This window comes from Antechinus flavipes, chromosome 3, assembly GCF_016432865.1.
Source record: "Antechinus flavipes isolate AdamAnt ecotype Samford, QLD, Australia chromosome 3, AdamAnt_v2, whole genome shotgun sequence".
In the NCBI taxonomy this organism is placed as follows: domain Eukaryota; kingdom Metazoa; phylum Chordata; class Mammalia; order Dasyuromorphia; family Dasyuridae; genus Antechinus; species Antechinus flavipes.
The window spans coordinates 176043744-176068234 of NC_067400.1; the positions used below are offsets into that span (position 1 = coordinate 176043744).

Sequence of the window (24491 nt, forward strand, 5' to 3'; positions counted from 1 at the left end):
AGGCAAGCAGTGGCCAACATCAGCCTGGTTTCTCCAGTCCTGCTAAGTTCCACAGGGTCTTTTGATATCACAAGGAAATGGGTTTTTAGCAATTAAGGGGAAAGACAAGTTTCCTCATGGAACTCATAAGTAACCAAGAGGAAGACAACATTAAAAAGAAAAGCCCATGTGATAGCATGCCATTGACTAGAGAGCTACATTAATAGCAAAGTTTACAAAGATCTACTGTAAGAGCAGATCATTTATAGGGGTTTGACATCATAACTTGGCTTTCTGTTTGGAAACACTAAAGATGGGATTTCCAGAGACCTAGACGAGAGGCGGGACTGTAATCAAAAGTTCACTTGAACAAAAGGCCTACTTAAAAACAGAAAGCTAATTTAAGCCTGAGTTGAGTCCACCAGAGCCCTTCCCACCTTGCCTCAGGAAGTTTTATAATTCTATCAGTGCTTCAGGTTTTTTTCTGCTAATACTTACCTGGAAACCCAGGTATCAGTGAAATGGGTAATTGGTAGAAAAGGCAAAGAGAAAGATTTAACTTCAAAAGTGGGGGGAAAAACCTTGTCACAATTCAAGTTCTTCATTAGTAAAATGTTTTGAGATTGAAATGTCACTTTTAGACATTTCAGGTTTCTGAGGTCCTTCCACTTCTGATATTATAAAATTCCTAATGTTTTTCCATAATGCTCTGCAATACTGAGCAAGGTTGGGGACATCACTAGAGCAAATCTTTTTAATGTCAACTGGGCTTTTTGAGAATTCAGTCCCCTCCTTACTTACTTAGATTAGGATAAAGTGAAAATGATGTAAATTGTGTCCCCTTTAATCTTTGGGGGGAGAAGAGTTGGAAAGGAATCTTTGGGGCAAGGGTCTACCTGAGTCTCAAACCCTGGGAGGGGCACACCTTTCCTAGACAACCCCCAATCACATAATCTTATTCAATTGGAAATGAAGGGGCAATGATATAAACTGAGATCTTTTGGGGAAAGGGTTGGAAAGGCTTTGATGTGAACTGTGTCCCCTTTAATATGTGGGGGAAGGGTGATTCAGAGTCTCAATTTCTCTTGGCTTCTGGGAGGGGCTATACTCATTCAAGATAAGTAATCTCATTCAATTTTGAATTGAACTGAATTGAAAATCAGTCTCTCAGATTTATCCAGAGATTGGGCCCACCCTTGGGGCCAAAGTTCAAAGAAGCCCCAGACAAAGGTGACTCTGAAATCCCAATCTTTGCTATTTGCAGTTCTGGACTTTGCTCACTGATGAAGATACCGTGTTTTCCCGATAATAAGACACTGTCTTATTAATTTTTTGGACAGAAAAAACACCAGAGGGCTTATTTTCAGGGGAGGGCTTATTTTAATGCTCTCAATGGCACCAGCAAGCAAATCACTGGGGAAGAACAAGATGACGCGCTCACTGCTGCAGCTCTGATTGGATGCAGCTCGGAGCCTGGCCTGCCTTTCACCTGGGGAGGGGGAAGAGATGGTGCATACAGAGGGTACCGTAATGTAGCGTATAGTGCAGGGGATCACCTTCACTACAGTAACAATCTCAATAGGGCTTATTTTTTGGGGAGGGCTTATTTTAGAGGAATCTTACACAGTAAGAGGAGGGCTTATTTTCGGGATAGGTCTTATTATCGGGGAAACACGGTATTTTCTTCTCAGTGTCAACCTGTCTTTGCAAATTATCCTACTAGGATCTTGCCCACTAAAAAGGCTGATTTCTTAGCAAGCTGTCTTTTTAGTGTAAATAAATTCCATTCTTTGCCACAAATCTCTTTCCTGTAATTATTGGGGTTTAAACCTGCACAACCCACCAAGGGATCCCATTGCTATTAGGGGATTACCCTCAGTTCTCACACCTCATCAAAAAGAACATCAGGGATAGGCTGGAAACAGATATAAGGAGTAATAAATTGAGAGTGATGGCAGCAGAGAGGTAGAGCAGATCAAAGACTGAAAAAGTTCAAGAGTAATCAATATTTACTAAGATTCCCCTGGAATAACAACTTTTATCAGATACCATAAATAGAATGGCAGCAAATATAATGGAAGAAAAGTCTCAACTGGGAGTGGACATTTTCCTTTCAGTTGTGAAGACTAGTAACTGAGGAGTGTCTCTTTTCTCCTCCCTTCCTCCTACTCCCTCCCTAGATCCTTTTTGGAGATTTATTTATGCTAATCTTCCACTACTGTAAAGTATTTAGTCATTAAGCTTAATTCCTGGATGTCTTCACATCATCTTGCCTACATTCTTACCATTATCCTTATTTTCTTTCTGTGAAATCTGCCTCATTGATGACAGACTACAATAGGTGAACTTTAACTCTCATCATGCACAACCTCCACTTCCTGTCATTTTTCTAGTTGTAGTTTTATGTGTCATTCTCCTATATTAGAATATAAGTTCCTTATGAGCAAGAATTCTTTCTTCCTTGTAGTAGTATTGAAGCAGGAGGGGAACTATTTCCTTTAAGATCATCACTCTGAGATTTGTGTCTCCTTTGATCAGGATCTCCCAGGCTCCAAGGAGTTGAGACAGAGCCCAAACCTTTCAGGATAAGAGAAGCAAGATACTTCAGGGGCAAATCAACTTCCATAGAAATTCTACATTCTCATTCAATTGAGGAATCTTGATCTGATCAGTTCGGACTATCCCAGCCCCCATCAAGATACCCAATATAACAACTTCCCTCACCTAGGTCCACCCATTTGCAGATGGACCTAGACAGCTCACTGAGCTGCCAGGACCCTTCTGCCTACTGAGAAAACATTCTCAGTGCTAAAACTCCAATTTTCAATAGATCTGCCACTGTAGAAGTCAGTCTCTTGGTAAACTGATTACTATCCAACAATAAACTTTCGTTTTGCAACTAATAATTCGGGAATGGGTGAATTCTTTCACTCCTAAACCTGTGGCCGATTTAAAGGGGATTCTTATCAACTCTGTTACTGCCATTAACCTCTTGACCATCAGGAATTGAGATCATTCAAACTGCATCAGTATCTTCCACAGGATAAATCTCTCTCTCTCTCTCTTTCTCTCTATGTCTGCCTTTGTTTTTGTATGTAGCTCTCTCTCTTCTTTCCTTCCTCCCTTCCCTCTCCCCTTTCTTTCTCCATTCCCTTCTCTATTATTTTGCTAAGTATGTTCAAATGTTAAAAGTTAGCCTTGGGAAATGGATCTGAAGGAGTTTTATCTTTTTCCCTAGGGCCCTAAAGTTCTGCCTTGGGAAGTTAAAACTCTATTTTAATTTTATGAATGATTTCAAGTAGAACCCTAAGACTTGAAAAAACTCACTTTAGATTTCTCTTATGAGAATGACCCATCTGGCTCAGTGTCATACAATAATACTCCCCTAGTATTTCATTGCATTCTTTCTTACCCCTTTCCCACATATTCCATTTTAAAGATGGAAGAAATAACAAAAAGTATGTCTCTCAGAGAGTAAGGTCATATGATAAATTTCCCAACCCTTATAGATCTTTTTCTTCTTTCATTCAAAAGTTCATTATTAGTATCCTATTTCTCACATCCACCCAACAATATCTTTTTTAAACCCGGGGTTGAGAAATCTGCCCAATACAATTTAAAAAGTAATAGGAGAGATTTAGATAGGAATGTGGAAGATTTTTTCAGACAGAAAGGTACTTAAAAATGCTACAATGAAGTATTTGAACAGTGGTCTTTCTCAGGAGGTTAAATGCAAGAAGGGGAGATTTGGCAGTTAGCTGTCTTAGATTTAGGTAGAAACCTTCTTCAAAGAAAAGAAGCTAAACTACATGATCACTTGAATTTCTGGACACTATTGTACATTACTAAAGGCCTGAGTACAGTGCTTATTTTCTTTATCATTTCTTTCTTTCTTTCTTTTAGTATTTGAATACATCATCATGTTTTTGCCCATATAATGCAGCAGTTTCCTTGAGCATGTGCACTGACTTCATTAATGGATTAGTTTTATTTATTTTCTGTTGCATAGTATTCATAAAGCACCATTTACCCTACTTGCTAATAAAATACATTTCTATTATTCAAGGATCAGCCAAAAAAAAGGCAAACCTAGACAATGATATCCTTAATTATATTGGCACAATTTAATACAGTACTATTACATTGAAAACATAGACATCTATTATTTTTAATCTACTTAATATTTAGCATAGTTTTACATAATACTTTTGACAGACAAAAATATATATTTTAGAACCACCATATGCATAGTCTGGCTAATAGCAGACTTACAATAAATTGGTTCCTAATTGCACATTATACCAGAGCAAATCAGCTTGAAGAATGGAGGGGAAAATGATCATTTATATTTTTAAAACATTACCTCATTTCACTGCATAAAAATAATAACCAAAATCCAATAGTCATCAAACTTAAGTTCAATTCTTTCAAGTTTACATTCTGTCCAGTCATATAAGATTATCTTAACCATACATATACCAAATATTTTGTTGGATTTAGACAACAGGGTGAATAGCTTATTTGGACTAATCTTTAACATCTCAGTTAACCAAAAACATTTTGAGGTTATGTATCAATTCTTGAAATACCTAGAAACATGGAAGCATGTCATTCCCAATCATTTAAAAACACATGAAAATGAAGAATGCAATCATAATAAGAATGCTTTATCTATAAATAGTAGGCCTAACTCTTCAGTACTCTATTTTGTAGAGCAAATGTAGATCTGCTTTGAAAAGAGTTCCTAACCTAGGAATTCCTAATACAATGAAATCACAGGTCTGAACCTACCTTAACCTCAATATAGATGCAGGCAAATTTTAAATTTACAAAATGCATACTCTAACAAATTCTATTCACATCATATAATCATTGATTCAAGGTTACAGAAGACTCCAGGATTTTGAAAAAAAAATTTTGGTAAAGTGACTATTTCCCTAACAATTTCATTATAAATTTAGAGTTATATTTTCATGGGGATAAAAAAAAATACTACGCCCTATCCCAAATGTAAATTGTATGGTGATAAAGGATTTTAAATGATTATTTCTAGACATTTTGGCAATTCTAATATACCTGCATCATTAATTATTCTTGGAATCACTTTTTGTACCCAGCAGTTCAACTTTTTCTTGGAAACTTCGAGTATTGTGTTGCTTTGGGCTCTTTCCTCCCCTTTCTCAGAATGCTTCTCCTGTACTAGCAGAAATTTATCCATGTCTGGAGATTCCTTGACTCTAAAGCCTCTGCTTATAGAATTTTTCTCTTCTCTTCTCTTGTGTTATTAAATATTCAGACTGAATTTTCCTTGTATCTGGGTATCTCTAGTGGCCATTGGGAAATGGAGCATACCATCCCATTTCATAAAGATTGCCAAATAATTTAATACGTGATAAATTCCTGCCTAAGAATCTGGAAATTCATGTGATGAAAAAGTGAATAATTTTCCTATTATGTGTATTCTGAAAATTCAATTCTACATATAAAGCTTGCTTAGAATGAAAGTTATCTATGTTTCATTCAAAACTTTGAGAAAATTGCAAAGGAAATTCGGAAACTGTTGTTTCAGGAATATGAATGTTGATATTCTACATTGAAAGCTAAATCAACTTGGATGTCTATATAGGATCAAAACTCAGTTATTGGAAGAACAAAGACTTTAGGCCAAAATGATTCAGTTTTTCTATTTGCTAATTGCTCAGCTCTCAACTTCACTCTTTTCCCCCCTACAAATAAATCATGTTACTACTGAAATGTAATTGGTGGAAAAACTATTTTAAGATTCCATAATGAATGTATACAATTATACATATATACTAATATGTACACATATTTTTAAAACTCCAGAAAAGGAGCAAAAATAATATAATGAACAACCTCATGAAAGTTATGTTAACATCAAATGTTAAAATTGATGGCTTCTTCCTTTTGGCAGCAGGATTTATTTCCAGTTTTCTGATTCTCTACTTTCATCTTGGCTTTTATATTCACTGGATTCTCTTGTATTGTGATTATCCATTTAATTTGGAGAATAAGCTGGGGAGTGAGTAAATGCCACAATGTGCCATGCACTGTTAGCCCAAAACCAAGGTGGGTAGTTTTTAGTCTTCTAGATTTCCTATTATTAATATGATTGCCAGGGAAATTAAAAGCTGATGGGAAATATTTAGTAGAATGCATAATGATTTAGCAATTTGCTTTTTAGTTAGCTTAGCTTGAGCTGTGCTGGTAACATTTATGTTCATCTACCTTGCTATTTTCTTCCATTACTGACTTCAAAAGTGAAGCCAGAAATTGTTCTTTTTTCACGACAGCAAAATTATATTTACTTCAGGCATTCCCTTTTGTTGAATTTCTAGTTCAAGTTATTGCTTCCAAATTTTCTAATAATAAATCTCTTCTGCTCCTAGGTATACTTTATAAATAGATATTAGTGCTGAGCTTACTTAGGGAACCAAAAGAATTTGTCTCTGACAGAAGATTTTGTTTGTTGAAAACTTCGAACATCAGAAAACATCTTAAAGATAGTCATGAATTTATATCTGGAGTCTGGGCTCAGAACAATAGGTTAGCAGCCATTACTATGAAAATCCTCAAATGAAAAAAAGACAACTATATTATGTAGCCGATAGACTTTCAGTCTTCTATTTTGAATAGAAATATAGAATTTTCTGAAATCTCATTTCAAGAACAATTTAGTGGCTAATTCACTATACTTTTTTGAGGGGTGACATTAGGCTGTTCGCTTAGTGTAAAATAATGGCTACTTATTTTTCTGGATGGGTCATCTCCTCCCAAAACTTTGATTGAGATCATCAATTTTCTTCCAGCTGCTTCTCTAATTGTAAACATCTACTCCCCTTGCAGACCCTGCAGAATACATATATTTGGAAAAATATTCTACAAACCCCTTGCTGCTATCTCTTTCAATAGAATATGATTTTATTCCCACAAATTTGTAAAGTTATCTAGAAATGTATGTGTCAGTCAAATGTAAATGTTGATTTCACAGAAGGCTGCCCACCCATCCCTCTTGACGTAGCTTGGATTGGTGCAGTGGTATTTAACTCTGGTTACACAATGTTCTGAAGTATTACTTATACTTAATCTTTTTCCTTAAATGCTGCATTTCATCTTCTGTTGGCTATGTGATTGCAATACCCTGTATGGGGAGGGAAACAGTATTTCATTTCATTGGAGTCATTGTAAGTTATCTTCAGTACTGGACCCTTCTGGGCTGGATGCAATGTCAAGGAGGGCCTCTTTATTTGTAAAAGTTGAGCTGAGAGTCAAACTCTGCCGAGGCTTCACAGGTGCAAGCTCATCTAATTTAATATTTTCATTTTTGACCAGAATTGTTTTGTCCATATTCTCTTCACTGTGTCTGGCAACTACAGCATCAAGGAAGTCTAATTTGGGAGGCAGGGTTCCACTTTCAAAGAGGTATTTGGCAAGGTAAGAGACGAAGATATTGGTCAAGAAGGAGATGGACATAGCAAATGTTTTAAATGGAAACCTCTGGTGGTAAATGCCATCTTCATCACGGTAATGACCAGGATATAAGATCAGTGGCTGCAGGTAAAGATATGGCTCTCCTCCAATTATTCTGAATATGAGACCAAGCACATATCCTACCATGGCACCATATGTATTGGTTCCCTTAATAAAGAGCACACACAAGAGTTGAGGAAAGATTATTATGTAAACAAGGTCAGAACTGAGATACCAGAGTCCATAAACAGATTTGGCTAACAGGGCCATTGCGGTAGCTGCTGCTCCAAAAAGAAACACAGTGATTCTCATAACCCAGACGATTTCCCTATCAGATGCCTAAAAGAGAAATTCACAATATTAATGGATTGACTCACTTCAATTAAAAAAAAAAAGCTATCTTCTTTTATTTTAAAAAATTTGCAGTTTTCAGTGGTTCAGAGAGCTTTATGCAAAAATCAAGTTAAACCGTAGGACTATGTCCAATGTACTAGGTGCTCTCCTAGTAGGGGTTCATTTCAAAGATTATATATGTATTCTATAATTAAAAGATTTAAGAATATAGTTATGAGCTTGTGTCCCTTCTTATTACAGAGATAAGAAAGGAGAAAAATAAGCTCATCTACAAGAATGGAGGAACGACTTAAATGTTTCTCCTTATAGTTAATATAATAAGGAAAGATTTATTTCACTGTACACATTTTGTACATTATTTAATTCAGTGGCATGAATGACTTTAACATTCCCTAAAAGCATTATGGCCAAGGGTATCATGGAATAGGAATTGGAGAATAAACATGCATTTGATAATCTTATTTTCTCTGAGTTCTCCATGCCCTCCAAAAGGAAATAATGTAGTACTCCACTATTGGACCAAATGGGACAGCTAAATGCTGCAGTTGATAAAATGCTAGACTTCTGTAAGTTCAGTGTTATATCCATAGCCTCAGTGACCTTATTGCAGTATGAGTTTTTATAATAATATTATTATACTTGTAGCACCTACACCAAGGATCAAGTGAAATAATATATTTGAAAAATATAAAATACTATATAAATGCCAGCTGTTATTGACAGGTATGTGTTTCATCATTCAGGTGATGCTTAAATTCCCTTTAGAAGTCTGATACATTTCCAGATTATATTTTATACTACTCCCTTCACATATGTTATACTGCTGCTAAATTGGTTAACCAAACTAATCAAAGCCATTTCTTCTCTGAACTCTATATAACAATAGCTAGCATTTATATAGGATATTAATGTTTGGTTTTGTAAAGAACTTTACTATCTTACAAATACTTACAACTATCTTATAAACCCTTACAACAACACTGAAAAGTAGGTGCTATTATCATCCCTATTTTACAAATGAAAAAACGGAGGCATTCAGAAACTATGTAACTTTCCTTGAGGTAGGATTCAAATTGATGTTTTGGACTTTTGGTCCAGTGCTCTATTCACTCTGCCATCTAGATACTTCTGTATTCTACTTTTCAGGCTGAGTGGTTTTGCATAGACTTTGTCTCATGACTGAAATATACTCCCTTCTTAAGGATACTTAGTTTCTTTCAAGGCTTAGGTAACATCTTCTATACATAGTCCTTTCTTATAATCTAATGGCCATATTAGATGATTTTACTTAGTATTCAAATGTATTACTCATGTTATCTATGCCATAAACTTAAGAAGAGGGATTTTCTCTTTGTATCTCCAGTGCCCAGAACTTGACACAAATTGCAATAAATAATTATTGCTTAATACAAGTCTATTGAATTGAGATGTAACCTCAGGTTGCATTGAGTAAGGTATCTAGTCAATTGGCTAAAAGGATATTGCTAAGCATACTTATAGATATTAAGTAAGTCATCAAGCTAAACAAAATATTCGGGATAGGGGAATGTTGCAGCTTATTTATGCTCTTAAATGAAATAGGAAATAAGGAATCCCTTAGGGAAAAGGGAGACAGAATGATTATTTTTAAAATAGTACTCACATTTTGTCTGAATGATAATTGGTAGATATTTCGAGCAAACATTGAACTTGCTGATAGGATAGAAGAATCTGCAGATGACATTACAGCAGCTGATACTGCACCCAGACCAAAGAAAGAAATGTATACTGGACAGAGATACTGCAGCACAATGGGTAAAATCATATCTGCTTCTTGCCTTTCTATGGGCTCTGGAAGACCATATGTAGTCTTATTCCAATCTGTTGGATTGAAAATTTGCAAAAATCAGATATACTATTCATTCAAATTCAAAGCATATAGAAGTAGAAAAAAATATAGAAAGGATTCTCTCCCCAAAGCCTTCCCTTTATAAATAAGAAAACTAATTCCCAGTAAGATTAAGTGATTTATCCAAAGTAAAAGAGACAGAGCTGGAATTCAAATACAGATCTTTAGTTCCAGGGTCTACATTTTAGGAAGGACATTGACAAACTGAAGAATATGCAGGGGAGGGCCACAAGGAGGGCAAAAAGTCTCAACTTCATGTCAGGTGAAGATTGGTTTAACCCAGAGAAGACCTGGGAGAGCAGCAAGGGACATGATAGTTGTCTTCAAGTGTTTGAAAGATTAGTACATGAAAGAGAGAATAGATTATTTCTATTTGGGCACAAAAAGCAGGCAATCTAGTAGAAACAGGTGAAATTTGAGAAGGGGAAAATTTACACTCACTATAAGGAAATACTTGGCGACAATTAGAATTGGCAAAACCAAAAACAAATGGACTGCTTTGGGAAGGAGTGAATTCTCATTCATTTGACACTTTTAATCAAAGTCCAAATGATCACTTATTCAATGTGATATAGGGCAAATTTTTCCTGGGTATGATTTGGACTGGATGGGCTCTTGAATACTCAATTTCAAAGATTCTCTGAGACTAGATGCCAAATCATTTGGCAGTTAAATATTGTTTAAATTTTTTTGGGGGGGAATAAATATATAGAGAACAAACATGTACTTTTTATTGAAAAATAAGAATAAAGAGATTTTCTTTTAAAAGCTGCTACTTTGTGAACATTATTTCTTCTGTGCCTTAGATTATTACTTTTCTACCTTCCCATTAGAATGAACTGGTATGCCAATTGGGCACTGCAGAATTCTAAAACATTCTTGAGAGAATGTTTCTAAGAGAATAAATATAATTGCCAAGGTCTCAAGGATGTGTGCATTTGCCTACAGAATATTCTCCTCTGACAACTGTCATGAAAGATTTTAAAATTTAACCCACATTTCCTGAAGAGTGATTTGGGCTATTTGACTCATGGAAGCTTTAAAACCAACATTTCTCAGGGCTCATTAAAAAGTTTTTTTTTTTAATGCCTTTTATTTTTACATTACAGTTACTTCTGTATAAAGCAATACACTTCTCTTTTCGCCTCCTACTCAAGATATATTAAACTTTTCCTTGTAACAACAACAAAAAAGACTAAAAAAATTAAAGAAATACAATTGATACAGTGGTATCTGGTAAGAAATAAAATATTCTAGTAATTCCTCATTTCTTTCCCAAGAGGAAAGTTATACATGACATTATATCTGTTCTCTGAGATCATTATTGGTTTTCAGTTGTTCAGAATCAGACTTCCTTTTAGTGACTATTGTCCCTTTGTTATATCATTCTGTAAGTGGTATTGCTCTGAATATTTCATTTTTCTTCACATAACAAAATTTTCCTGTGTGTTTTTCCCAAATCCCTCTATTTGCAATTTCTTTTTGGCTATACTTTAATTGATCAGCATCTTTTTTGTTTCTAATCCACAACATAATGTGCTGCTATGAACATCTGGCACATTTTATATCTTTCTTTCTTCCCTTTTTAGGAAAAAGGAATACTAGTCAGATCTCTGGGTCAAAGTGTATGAACAGTTTAGTCATTTTTCTTGAAAATTTTCAAATAGTTATCTAGAATGGTTAGATCAATAGACAACTCCAATCACACTTTATCTCTTTTCCCAGACTCTCTCCAATGCTTTCTGTTATCTTTTTGGGGGGTCAAATTTGGCAATTTCTAGAGTTTGTGGTGAAAACACAGAGTTGTTTTAATTTTAAATTCTATAGCTAGTAGTAATTTGGAATATGATTTTATATGGTAATTTATAGTTTAAAAACTTTCATTTGAAAACTTCATATCCTTTTACCAATTTGGAAATGATTTAGTATTACATATTTGTTTCAGTGTGTGTGTTTACATGTGTATATATGTACCTTAGCTATCAATTTTTATCACTAATATTTGATGTGAATATTTTTCCAATAAAGTTTTTCCTTCTTTTATCTTGATTGATTTACTCTGTGTAAATGATTTTTCATTTTGTGTGACTAAAATTATTTTATTCTTTGTGAATATCTGTATCACTTGTTTGGTTAAGAATTCTTTGTTTCACCATAATTATGAAAGGTATTATCTTTTATTCTTAGGTCACATAGACATTTAGAGATTATTGCAATTTGATGTATGACTCATTTTTATGTCAAAGTAAATTCAAAGGTTGGAAACCAATATCCATATCAACCAAATAACATGGGGTTCCAAGTCTATATATTAATGACCATAGTGTTGGCAGTAACACGATAAAATTTTACCTGTTGATGCTCCAATTGCACCAATAAGTATTGCAGGGAGGGCCATCACTAGACACCCAAAAGCTGCCAAAAAGGATAGAACCTGAGCATAGGTTGCTGAAGATGATGACAGAACTCTTTGAAAATAGGCTTGCCATGGAATCCCTCCCATCATCTGCAAAAAAATCAAATACTTACATCTGGGTCTGAAAACATTTCCAGAAATGACAGCTACAATATGCTTCCCTATAATCTAATTATTGTTTTATTTCCAAAGGATGACTATTGTACTGCAGATAGTGAATAGGATCTATCTCATATATACTAAGTTGCCAGAAATATGGTACAGATTTTGATTCCTGTAAAAACTGGAATTACAAGAATTCACACATATAAATACAATTGGATTCTGTGGAAATCTCTATATCATAAGTCATCGAGATATATTTTTATAAGTTTACTGTTGACTAGACTAGAGCCCTCTATCTTAGTGAGGGGCTAAAAATGACTCCGTAATGGTACGTGCTAGTGGAAAGTGTGACTAATAGAAGAGAAGCTATAACCTTGAACATTGTACAATATCACTAAAAAATAATACCAATTTTAGAAGATTGATTAAAAAAAGAACTTGAAAATCAAAATGTATCAGGTCCCAGTGCTGCTAATGGGAAAGCCTAGCTGGCAAAGTACTCTAGGACAAGATAGGATTTTTTTCTAGAGAGGAGATATACCTATATATCTATCTATATCGATATCTACATCTATATCTATCTATCTATCTCAAATATTGCTTGAGGATGGCAGGTGTGTTCTGAGATCTGTGATTTCTTCAATGTAAGGAATTCTTTGTGTATAAATATTTTCTATTAGAATGGCATTATTTGGTAATTTATAGTTGTGGTAAGTGCCTGTGACACTGAGATTAAATGACATACTTATGGTTACAAAGCTCTTTTAAATCTAAGACAGGACTTGAACCAGGTTCTACTTTACTTCTAAATTGGCCCTCTATCTATAATACTATAATTTTTTTTCTTAGAAGACATTATATTAAATATAATTCTCTTCATTTTTTCAGACAAAATTACTTTCTCTTTCTTCTTCTGTCTCGATCTTCTCTCTTTCCCTCTCTTATTCTCTCCTTCCCTCCCTCCCTCCCTTCTTTTCTTCCTTCCTCCCTCCCTCTTTCCTTCTCTCTCTGTCTCTCTCTCTCTCTCATTTTAGTTATATATACATAATTTTGTGTGCAAAAACCTACACAAATGCACATATATACACAACACATGTGCACACGTATATAATACATACCTATTTACCTATTGTCTCCCCAATTAGACTATGAGTTCCTTGAAAACAAGGACTTACTTTTTGCTCTTTTCTTTTTATCCCCAGTCCATAAACCACTTTGTGGCATATAGTAAGTACTTAATAAATACTTGGTGACAATTGTCTTATTATACCAATTTCTCCTTCTCCTTGTTGCTGTCATATCCTGATCTTCACATTATTCTCCTATTTTCGATGACTATCAGTTTACTTGACTCCAGCTACTTCTTTTCCCACAATATATTAATTACATTTCATTCTAACTATGCCATATCATTTATTAGGTTTACATTAGCTCCAAGATCCAGAATTCTAAAATTACATTCTCCAACTAGTCACAATTGTTTTCTTTTCTTCTATTTCTCTCATACATGCTATAGCCAAATTTTCAACTTTATTGTGTCCCTTTGCCCCTTGAATAATCCTATTTCTCCAAGTCCATATCTCTCAGTCTGACTTTGCTTTCTTTTAAACCCAGCCTTAGTCATGTTATTTGCTACTGTTTTACTACATAGATACTCTAGAATATTCTCTTATTTTATGTAGTGTTTTATCTATGAATGTATATTCTTTATTACTCTGTCCTTTGATTTTTCCTTTCCTGCTCAATATCATTGTAAACATGAGTAGAGAAAAAAAATGTACATTTTTGCTGACTGTGATCACTATATATGGTAGCTAACTTCAGCTGAAATCTTGTTGAAGTATGAAAAATTTTCACTCCTATCCGTATTGATAACTCATTCATTTCATAATTTGCAATGAGGCTATTCTAAATATTTTATTCTTCACTTTCGACTAAATCCATCAACAAGCTCCATGCTTATATTAGTTGGTCTTGTATTTTACTAAGAATCAAACTACAAGAATATTAGATTTGCTAGGGAACTCAACTACTCATTTCATACATAAAAGTAATCTCTACTCTAACATAGTTGACAAATGATTCACTAGCCTTTGTTTGAAGACCTTCAAAATTTACCATCTCTTCATGATACTTCTGAAGAACTTCAATTGTTAAGCAATGCTTCTCTCACCCTTTTCCTCACTATCTCCTAATTTCTAGCTTAAATCAGCTTCATTGAAATTTCCATCCATTGGGCTTAACTTGATTTTCTGAGGTCAAACAGAATAAATTTAATCTTTATTTTACATGACAACCCTTCAAGTATTTGAAGACAGGTATTACGTATACAACACCCCTCCCTAAAAGTCTTCTTTTCTCTAGACTCAGTGGGTATATTCTCTTTAAAAATACTGAATATAACTAATGTGTCCTTCCTTAGTCTCCATTTTATATTGTTCAGATTCATTAGTACTTCTAATATCCTTCTTTTTGCTCACAAAAGAAACTTTCCTATTGCTTCCTTTAAATATTTTTCTATTAAGTTTCCTTCTGCTTTTTATGAGACTTTAGTTCAACAGTCATCACCCTACACTTCTTCATCTTTAGTCTTTTCCTGTGCCTTCGGTCCTTTCCATCAACTTTTACAGAATTATAAAATATCACAGCTGGAAAGAATCTCAGATTGCATCTAGTCCAATTTGAACATAGAAAAAGAATCCCTCAAACTCCCCTATATTTCTTTAAAATATTTTCCTCCTCATCTAGAGTATATATTTTTTTCCTATATAGAGATATAGTCATATTATTCTTCTGCTAAAAAATCCTCAGTAGTTCTCTCCTGGCTTTTAAGTAAATTTTCAGTTCCTCTGCCTGGTAGTTAAGACCCAGTCCCACTCTATCATTCTACTCATATTACTGGTATCTATGCCCTTTATGCTCAAATCAAATTATAAAATTTTCTGCCTTTTAAAAATACGTTTTACTATAATATTTCCTTACCTTTGTTTAGGCTGTTTCATATGCTAGAAATGCATCTTCTCCAATAAGCAAAAAAGCAACATCATTTTTTTCAAACTCTGATGTTGTTCAAAAGTTATCTCTATGTTTTTGTTTAACTAAGACTTTCTAACTAAGACTTAATATATGTATATAAGATATCTTGTTAAAAGAAAGCTTTTAAAACTATGGCATTCTCAATGGAGTCAAATACTTTTTTTTGTAAGCAAAAAATAGCAAACAGTAATTTTTTTTATTCTTTTAAATTCCCGATTCTATTTCAGACATCTTTGATAAGATTTCATTTTAGAACTTTGGGCAAGATAGAAGCATAACCTTCATTAAAAAAAAAAAGTTGTAGTAATCACTAAAACTCAAAAGAATTCTTAAGTTAATGTGATAATATTAAATCTAATCATACTATGAAATTAAAATAAAGGATTATTAGCCAAGGGAATACTTTTAAGATGATCATATTGTTGTCAGAATTATTTTTTTTTACTTTATTTTAAAAAGTATTGTGATAGGCTGGTGGAAAAATAATTGGCCGTGTGTCTTATTGTGCTTCTTAAATTATAATGTGTAGACAGCTGCTTATTTCACCTATGCATAAGAACAGTCTAGTCCCAGAGCCAAAGTTATTACCCTTGTCTGTGACCTTGTTTTCTAACTTTAGCATCAGTCAACTCCATCAACGGGCCAAGATTTGCTTTTCATTATTGTCACCATGCTGCCACATACATTTGATGCTTCATTGAAAATGAAAAGACTCCCTGGGCTTACTTGGCCCATCTGACAGAATGTGACAGAATATGGGCTTTCCTGGGCCACCTGACATCTGGTTTAGTAAGGTACTTTTAGTCAGTTATTGTCTCTGTCAAAAGATGAAGATTTATTCCATGACAAACCAGATATTTTATTTGTAAGCTATCACTTACCAGTAAAAGAAAATTATCAATCCAAGTGTATACTTCATTTGATTTAAGAGATCCTAACCAAGGTTCCTGGAAAAGTTTATGCACAGCAGTAAATCCAATGTCTGCAACAGCATGATGTGACATCGCAAAAGGTACGCTGATCCACTGTAACAAAAAATTAACATTATAACATGTTCAGGTTTTCATAAATTTCCCAATATTCTTCTTTAAACAACCCTAAAATATCATGTCCGTTTGAATTCTGGAATGGCAAAATCGATTTTTTTGTTGGGGTAACATTTTTTCTAGCCCAAGACAACTTAGGTGATTAGAAGGGAAAAATTTAGGATACTGGATGGAAAAAGCAGCATCTAGAAGCAGTGGCAGGTCATGGAGGCTGCTGAAACAAGTAGTAGTAGTAGCTTCAGCAGCTCTCATTTCAGAGATTGTAAGGGGGTTAGACAATTGGTCAGAAGAAGATTCTAGGGGACCTTGAGCTGACACTGAGTGCAGGACATTGTTGTATTGCCTCCATATACTTCTGGGTTGCAGGTCTGGGGTGTAGAGAAGCACTAGTAATTTTTGTCACAAGAATATGGGGTCCTTCCTTAGTAAAGACCAGAGTAGAGAACTGGAAAACAGCGATCACCTCCCTTCTCTAATCAAACTATCTTAGAAGCATGGAAAACTTGCAGACTCCCAAAATAGTTAAGGAGAAAAACAGCACAGCAAAAATTGAATGTGGGGACAATGTTTCTTTTATCCCTCTCTGTCATAAGCTCCATTTTAACATTCATTTCAAAGTCAAGAAATATGCTGAAAAAATGACTGAATGACAACTAAAGAAACTGATAATAAAAAATCTACTATGGTGACAGAAAAGATTAAAACACAATTTAAAAGACAACAATGTGAACACAGTTACAGGTAAAGTTTCAATGGAAAACAAAAAGCAAACTGGACACAAACCCAACAAGAATTCCTGGAAGAGCGAAAGAAAAAAAAATTAAGAGTGATAGAGAAAAATGGCAGGTGGATGAGAACAATGCAAGAAAATTATGAAATGAGATCTTTTTTCATAATAAGTTGGTATAAGAGGCATAAAAGGATGATGAAAATAACACCTTAAAAACAGAACTGGTAAAATGGTAAAAGAGGTACAAAAATTCATTGAAGAAAAGAACTTTAAATGCAGAAGTGGCCAAATAGAAAGAAAGATATAAAAGTTCATTGAAAAAATAATTCCTTAAAAATTAGAATTGGACTCAATGAGACATCAAGAAAAAAAAATAACAAAATAAAAAGAATTAAAAAAAGAAAATGTGAAATATTTCCTTGGATAAACAAGTGACCTGAAAAATAAATCTAGGAGAGAAAATTTAAGAATTACTTGAAATTTTAAAACTACCTGGAAAGCCAAGATAAAAGATAAAAGAGCCTAGATATCATAGTTTAAAAATTATCACGGAAAATTGCCCCAATATTCTAGAACTAAGAGATAAAATAGACATGTAAAGACACAACTGGTTATCTCCTGAAAGAGATGAAAATGTTTCTGTAATATTTTAGCCAAAGTTCAGAACTCCCAGGTCAAGCAGCCACATTAAAAAACATTCAGATACCATGGAGTTCAGAATTACACTCCATGTTAAAATAAATGGAAGGCTTAGAATATAACATTCTGGAAGGTGAAGAAATTAGGATTATGACCAAGAATAATCTATGTAGCTAACTTAAATATAATCCTTCAGGAATTGATAAAAAGACCAGAGAGAATAGAAAATTTGACATTTAAACATAAGATTCAAAAGAAAAATAAAAAGAGAAATATGAAAGAGAAATTACAAGAGACTTAAAAAAGTTAAAAGTTTAGATTTTTATATGAGAAGATCTACATATAATTTCTAATATATTTTTTTTTTTTGTTATTGGAGCAGTTAAAAGAAGTCTACATAGAGGACATAGGCATGAATTGATTGAGTTGGGATGATCTCAAAAAAATGAAAAGTTGACAAAGAGAGATACTGTGAAAAAAGATACTGTGGGAAGGGAGGGGAAAAATGGGGGAAATTATCTTAAATAAGAGAGACAAGCAAGGAAGAGATTTTATGGTGGAGGAGAAGATAGGGGAGTAGGCAATACTTGAACCTCATTCTCATTGGAATTGGTTCAAAATGGGAAAAAATATAAAGACACACAAAGAGACTCAGTTGGGAATAGAACTCTATCTTACCATATGGAAGTAATAGGCAAAAGGAATAAGAGAAGGAGATGCAGGATAAAAGGGAAGGTGGATTAAGGGAGATAGTGGTTAGAAGCAAAACAAATTTTTGAGGAGGGACACTTAAAAAAGAGAGAGAGAAGGATAAACAGGTTTTAATAGTTGAAAACAATTTAAGAAGCAAGAAAAATAACCAAAAATGTAGTGATATCTTGTTCTTAGTTACTTAGTTCTTAGTGATAATTAATCCCTCATCTATCTCCCATCCTCTCCATGATAGAAAATGCATATCAACTGACTTTGAGTTGACTTATCATACAGACCCACTATTTTGAAAGTGGAAAAATAGTTGGCCAAACTCACCAGTCCCAAGAAAATGCAGAAGAGTTGGACAACATCCGTGTAGGCAACTGAGTAGAGTCCACCCACCAGGGTATACAGAATTGCAATCAAGGCAGAAACAATAACTGAAAGGTTTATATTGATATCAATAATCACACTGATGGTTGCACCTGAAAGGAAAGAAAATACTATAATTGAAGTGTTATGAGTTGTACTTTCTTTTTAAGACCATGAATGGTCAAAGGAGTTAAGCATAAGGAACAATTAAATTTTATTTTATGTGTAGTTTGATATCAGAGAATCAAAAAAAAAAGGAAGTAACTTGTCCAAAATCACAGCAGTAGTAAACAGAGCCAGAATTAGAACTCAAGGCTTCTGACTAAATTCAGTGTTTTTTTCTAATTTATCACACTGGAGAAAACTATTTTCTACAAATGATGATACTTTATATCTATACCTGTACTGATACTTTCTAACTATGTGATCCTGTATAAGCCTGCTGACCTCAGTTTCCTTGTTTGAAAAATGGGAATAATAATGGTAGTACCTACGTCCTAGAGTTGTTGTTAAGATAAATGATTAACATATATAAAGCTCTTTGCAAATATTAGTACTAGTTCTTATTATTATTACTGCTAACATTTGAAAAGGGATCTGTCCAGTTGTACTTTTGTTCCACAAACCATAAAATCAGATATAAAATACTGTTTCTCTGAGTAGTCTTTAAAATAAGAATCTAGACTAGTTTTAGAAATAAATTATACTTTTCTTTATCTTTAGGACTTTTTTGTTCACAAATATTTTGGAAATTATGTCTCCTAAGGATTTCATATGGTTATACATTAATATGGTTACTATATAACAATACTAATAGGGCCACATGCCCAATGGTAGTATCAGGGAGAAAGAAAGAGAAAAAGAGAGAGAAAGAGGAAAAAGAAGAGAAAAAAGAGAAGAAGAGAAGAAAAACATAATATTCAACAGAAAGACCAGAGACATTGTGCTGTACTCAAGTATAAGCCCAGCCAGAAACAGCTCCCACTGCTGGTCCAGACAGTAATATGTCTTCAGCAGAAGACATCAACACCCTACAGCATGAGAAGCATAAATTGACTTTCTAAGCATGTGCTCCAGCCACATGTTTTCCTTATTTGTGATTCCCCATGAGAGTTTCCTATATATATTCATTTTTCCCTCTGATGGTCTATGTATTTGTAGGAAAGTGAGATCCAAATTTGGGAGTGTGAGATAGACCACTGTTTGTTTGTTTTTTTTAAACTTGATATTTTCTTAAATACCTTTGTTTTGAACTGTGACTTATAGCTGACTAATAACTATAAGTACATTTTCTTTTAAAACAGAAAAAAAGTTGTGTAGCAAGAGAAAGATGTGAGATATGTCTGTCAGAGAAGGGAATTCTTGTTGTTCAGTCATCTCAGTCTGATTCCTCATAATCCCACTTGGAATTTTCTTGGCAAATATACTGGAGTGGTTTGTCATTTCCTTCTCAAGCTCATTTTACAGATGAGAAAATTGAGGCAAACAGGGTTGTGCAGGATCATCACACAACTATTAGGCATGTGAAAAAGGCCCAGTACTTTTTCCACTGCCCTTAATTGTCCCTGAAAGGAGAAACTCATGCCAGTAGAATAATGGGTTCACTCTCAGATTAAAAGGTTAAATGACAAGGATAAAATATTAGCCTTTGTTTAAAAATTAGAAAACAAATTAGTTGATTGATTTTTCACATACTTTTAGTTTGATAACCTGCTTTAGGCCTTCATTATGTTTTCTGTCCATTTTCTTCATTTTAATATTTTGTTGCCTGATTCTTTACCTCCATTAGCATTGTGCAATTATTTTTCCAAGTTGATGACTAGTTCAGATCTAACCATGACCTTTTGAAATTAATTTTATTTTGCTTTCCCTATACTTCCAGAAAGCATACCCCTGTGCCTTATTATAAAATGACATTGTTATACACGTCTTGTTCTGAATATCAATTAATGGGTGAATCCACTATGAAGCCTCAGTTGGAATTGAAGTGCCCCCATATTGATATCCATAATCACAATAAAAAAAAAAAGAAATTCTGTAGAATCTGGGTAGGTACCTCTTTAGAGGCAGTTACGCAGCACGGTAAATAGAATACTGGGCCTAGAATCAGGATTACTGGAGATCAAATCCAGACTCAGACACTTACTATCTATGTGTCCCTGTGACCCCTACTATCTGACTGTACTGCTGGTCCAATTTCTAACTTAAAAAATGAGGTTCATAACAGCTTTTTTTTAAAATTATTGTGAGGATAAAAAGAAATAATATTTATAAAGTACTTTGGAAAGTTTAAAGTGCTATATAAATGCTAGCTATTGTCATCATTATTATAAAAAACCTTAATAAAACAATTTCATTGCTGGAAAGCTTTTCAATTTGGGATATTCTATAAGCATCAAGATGAAACTTCCTTCTGTTGGGTATTTCTCATACATGTAATGGTAAATAGTAATTAATTTATTGTATGACAGTAAGATAACAATGATTCACTATTCCACTGATCTTTTAATTCACAGAGCTGTTTCTGAGTTTATATTATCAACTGTGTTTTCTTAATAATCTTAGACAAATCACTATTGCACACACATCATCGTGTGAACATATTATAAACAAAGTTGAGTTGTCACAGCAGTAGTTTGGCATAGAAGAAAGAGAGCTGGCATTATATCCAAAAGGAGTATATTCAAGAGTTGGCTCTGGTATTTATAAGCTTTACAACCTCTCTGAATCTACTTTTCATTTTCTGTAAAATAAGCTGCTGTTCATCCCTTGTTTTGAAGAGAACCAATGATATATCAGGGTGATATCTTGACTGGTGTATAAACTGGATTTAAGAATTGCACAAAATCAGTAGCCTCATTCTCTTTTCCAGAGTTTTCCAAGCTCAATGGCAAGACAAAAGTCAGAATGACTGGCAATAATGCTGGGTACAATGAATGATCTTGTTATCTTTAGCATCTGACCAAGCTCTAAGTATTCTATAGCATCTACTTCAGGTACCTTCATGGTCACTAGAACATAATGTTCTCATCTACATGTATTCCATATATTCCATGCTTGGAGGAGAGTTTATTTATTCACAGGTTTGAGGCCTGTCAGTTACCCTCAATTTGGTTTAAGTCCTTTGATGGTTTTATTGGGGTGTGGTTGCTATACATGCTATAGCTCTTTGGAGCCATAGGTGAGAATTGAATAACTGATGGAAACCAGATGAGTAGACTTGAAAAAGGCTCAGCAAGCCCTCACCAGAGATGCTAGTACTCCTTGGATACACCACACATCAAAAGTTCTTTCTATATGTCTCATTCGATTACAGTGAGGAAAATATTTTGTAAAGTGCTATAAAATGTGAATTATTACTATTAACTATTAAGCCATGACAATAATTATTGTACAAAGTGAAAACTATCAATCTGGTTGATACAATAACTCTTTCAGTTATAAGTTAGAATTAGATCTATGGTTTTTTTTTGGTACCTATGAACTCTCAAGTGAGGAAACAATTCTAGGGAAGGGTGTTACCTAGAGCTTAGAGAGATTAAATCATTTGCCCTGAATCCTTCATCTAATATGCATCGGAGACAGGACTTGAATCCATATCTTCTTGGCTTTTATACCAGCTTTCTATTTATTTCTCTATGTTCCTCTCTCCAGAAAAATCAAGTCACTGAGATGTTGCAGTAATCCTCAAACTATGGATATAGTGGATTATAGTTTCAAAATTTACTTTTAAAGCATTAGCTAATGAATCCTGTTCTCTCCCTTTCAGAGTCTTGCCAAATGAATTGATCTTCATTCAGTAAGAGTGAACTTTGTATATTTTCTCCAAGCTCTCCAGCCCACTCCTTCTTTCCCTGTCACCTCAGTAGGTAATTTGTTCTGAAAACCACTAAATAATGGTCAAAAGGCTCCCTGTAGTTCTTGAACTAATGAGGGCAGAACAAGAAAGAAGTCACACTTCTGCATAGAATTCCATTACTAAGTGGGAACAGCAGTGTTTGCTAAGCATCATTACTCAGAATAGGTAGGCACTAGCACTAGCAATTACAATCTTTTAAGGTATTTTAGTAATATTTTAAAATTTTCTTCCTCCCTCTCTCTACATTCCTCCTTTCCTCTATCCCTCTTCTCTGTCTTTCTTCTTCTACTTCTTCCTCCTTGTTCTCCTCCTTTTTCTGTTTCTTCTCTCTCTCTCTCTCTCTCTCTCTCTCTCTCTCTCTCTCTCTCTCTCTCTCTCTCTCTCTCTCTCTCTTCTTCTCTGCTTTTCTGACTCTCTTTTTCTCCCCCTCTGTCTCCTTTTGTTTGTCTCTGTCTTTGTCTCTGCCTTTTCTGTGACTATAAGAAAATGAAATTATAACCAACCTCCTGTATTGATGCTTAATGTTGGCCAAATTGGTCTTATCAAAGTTAAAGATAATAAATACATATTCAAGGATGGCTTTATATACTTCCTCTCATATTATCCTTCTAAGAACCATGTGAGATAGTTTTTTTTTCCCATTCCCATTCTTCAAATGGTAACAAAGAGGTTATTGGTCCATAATCCCATAAATGTCAGAGGCAGAATTTGAATCCAGTTCATCCCAACATGATACAATGGTTTACCCTTATATTTCTTTGCCTAGTGAAGTTTAAATTGAGTGAAATAGGAAACTGAGGACTTCTCAGAATAATAACTGTGGCAAATTCAACACTCAGCACCAAGGATCTGTTAATCATTAAGGCTCTGGGAAGAAAAGCAAAAGACTTGCTCTTCTAGCAGAAATATATGAGATAACTTCCTGGATCTTTACTTAACTGCTTAGAGAAAAACATGACTAATTATTTAATAGCTTGGAGTATTCAAGAAGTCTCCAAACTAGTTATTTCTACTTGTTGATTGAGGAAGCCTGAGGTAAACTAAGCCTCCTTAGTTATTCTAGATATCTTCTAACTCCTATGGCTTAATGGATTACTTACCTCTAAATAAATCTTCTTATTCTGAGAAATTATGTGTTTTCTCATAAAATCATTAACTAAGGTAGATTGAACCTATAACCTAAATTTAGTTTATGAAAGTCTGATGGGTTTGGAAAATGAAATTCTTTATACAAACCTTATAATAGAATGCTCACACTAGCTCAAGTAAGCATTTGTAAACCTTGTAAAACTGATTACCACCATAAACTTAGGCAAACACATCTGCAATAAGTCAACTATATTGGTCTAACTAGAATTTAGCAAACCTGTGTTTGCATCTAAGCAATCAGTGAAAATTAACTGGATAAGGGGGGGGGATGAATTCTTGTGGTTTATTACTATATAATCGCCCTTGACTTCTGCGAAATTGGCCTCCTCTAGAACTCCAGTGAGTGGACTGGCTGCTTTTCCCAAGATTCTAATAAAGCTACTGTTCTTCTCTTTGAGAAATCTCTGAGTAGTCATTTTGAGTAAGGACTTGCTATACCACACAAAGTAGAGTGAGTATGTTGGACATGATGACTTCTCAGATGACTTCAAACCATAGATTCTATGTACCTCTTACTTGCATACCAGGCATATGTTAGAATGAGTTTATTTTTAGTCATTTTGGCTCGGGAGTTTTGACTTAAATTTTCATTGTATATATAACTCAAACAATCAGCAAAGGAGCTAATTTGTTATTTTGTTAATTAGATTTAAGAAAGTAATGGAGAAAATATATTTAAAAGTACATTTTCTCCAAGAGAATTAATTATTGAAACATTTGTCTAGAAGCACATT

At 34.1% G+C, this 24491-nt stretch overlaps 1 protein-coding gene across 1 annotated transcript in view; it reads right to left on the minus strand.

The window, feature by feature from the left end:
• Positions 1-4081: 4081 nt before the first annotated feature.
• Positions 4082-24491, minus strand: part of SLC5A7 (solute carrier family 5 member 7) — a 31778-nt gene continuing 11368 nt past the window's right edge. Inside the window, exons 4-8 of the mRNA XM_051984295.1 lie at positions 18714-18862; positions 16151-16294; positions 12065-12218; positions 9467-9684; positions 4082-7809 (exon numbers count right to left, since the gene is read on the minus strand). Of these exons, the coding sequence (XP_051840255.1) occupies positions 7180-7809; positions 9467-9684; positions 12065-12218; positions 16151-16294; positions 18714-18862 (1295 nt within the window). The 3' untranslated portion in view covers positions 4082-7179. The remainder of the gene's footprint in view (positions 7810-9466; positions 9685-12064; positions 12219-16150; positions 16295-18713; positions 18863-24491) is intronic.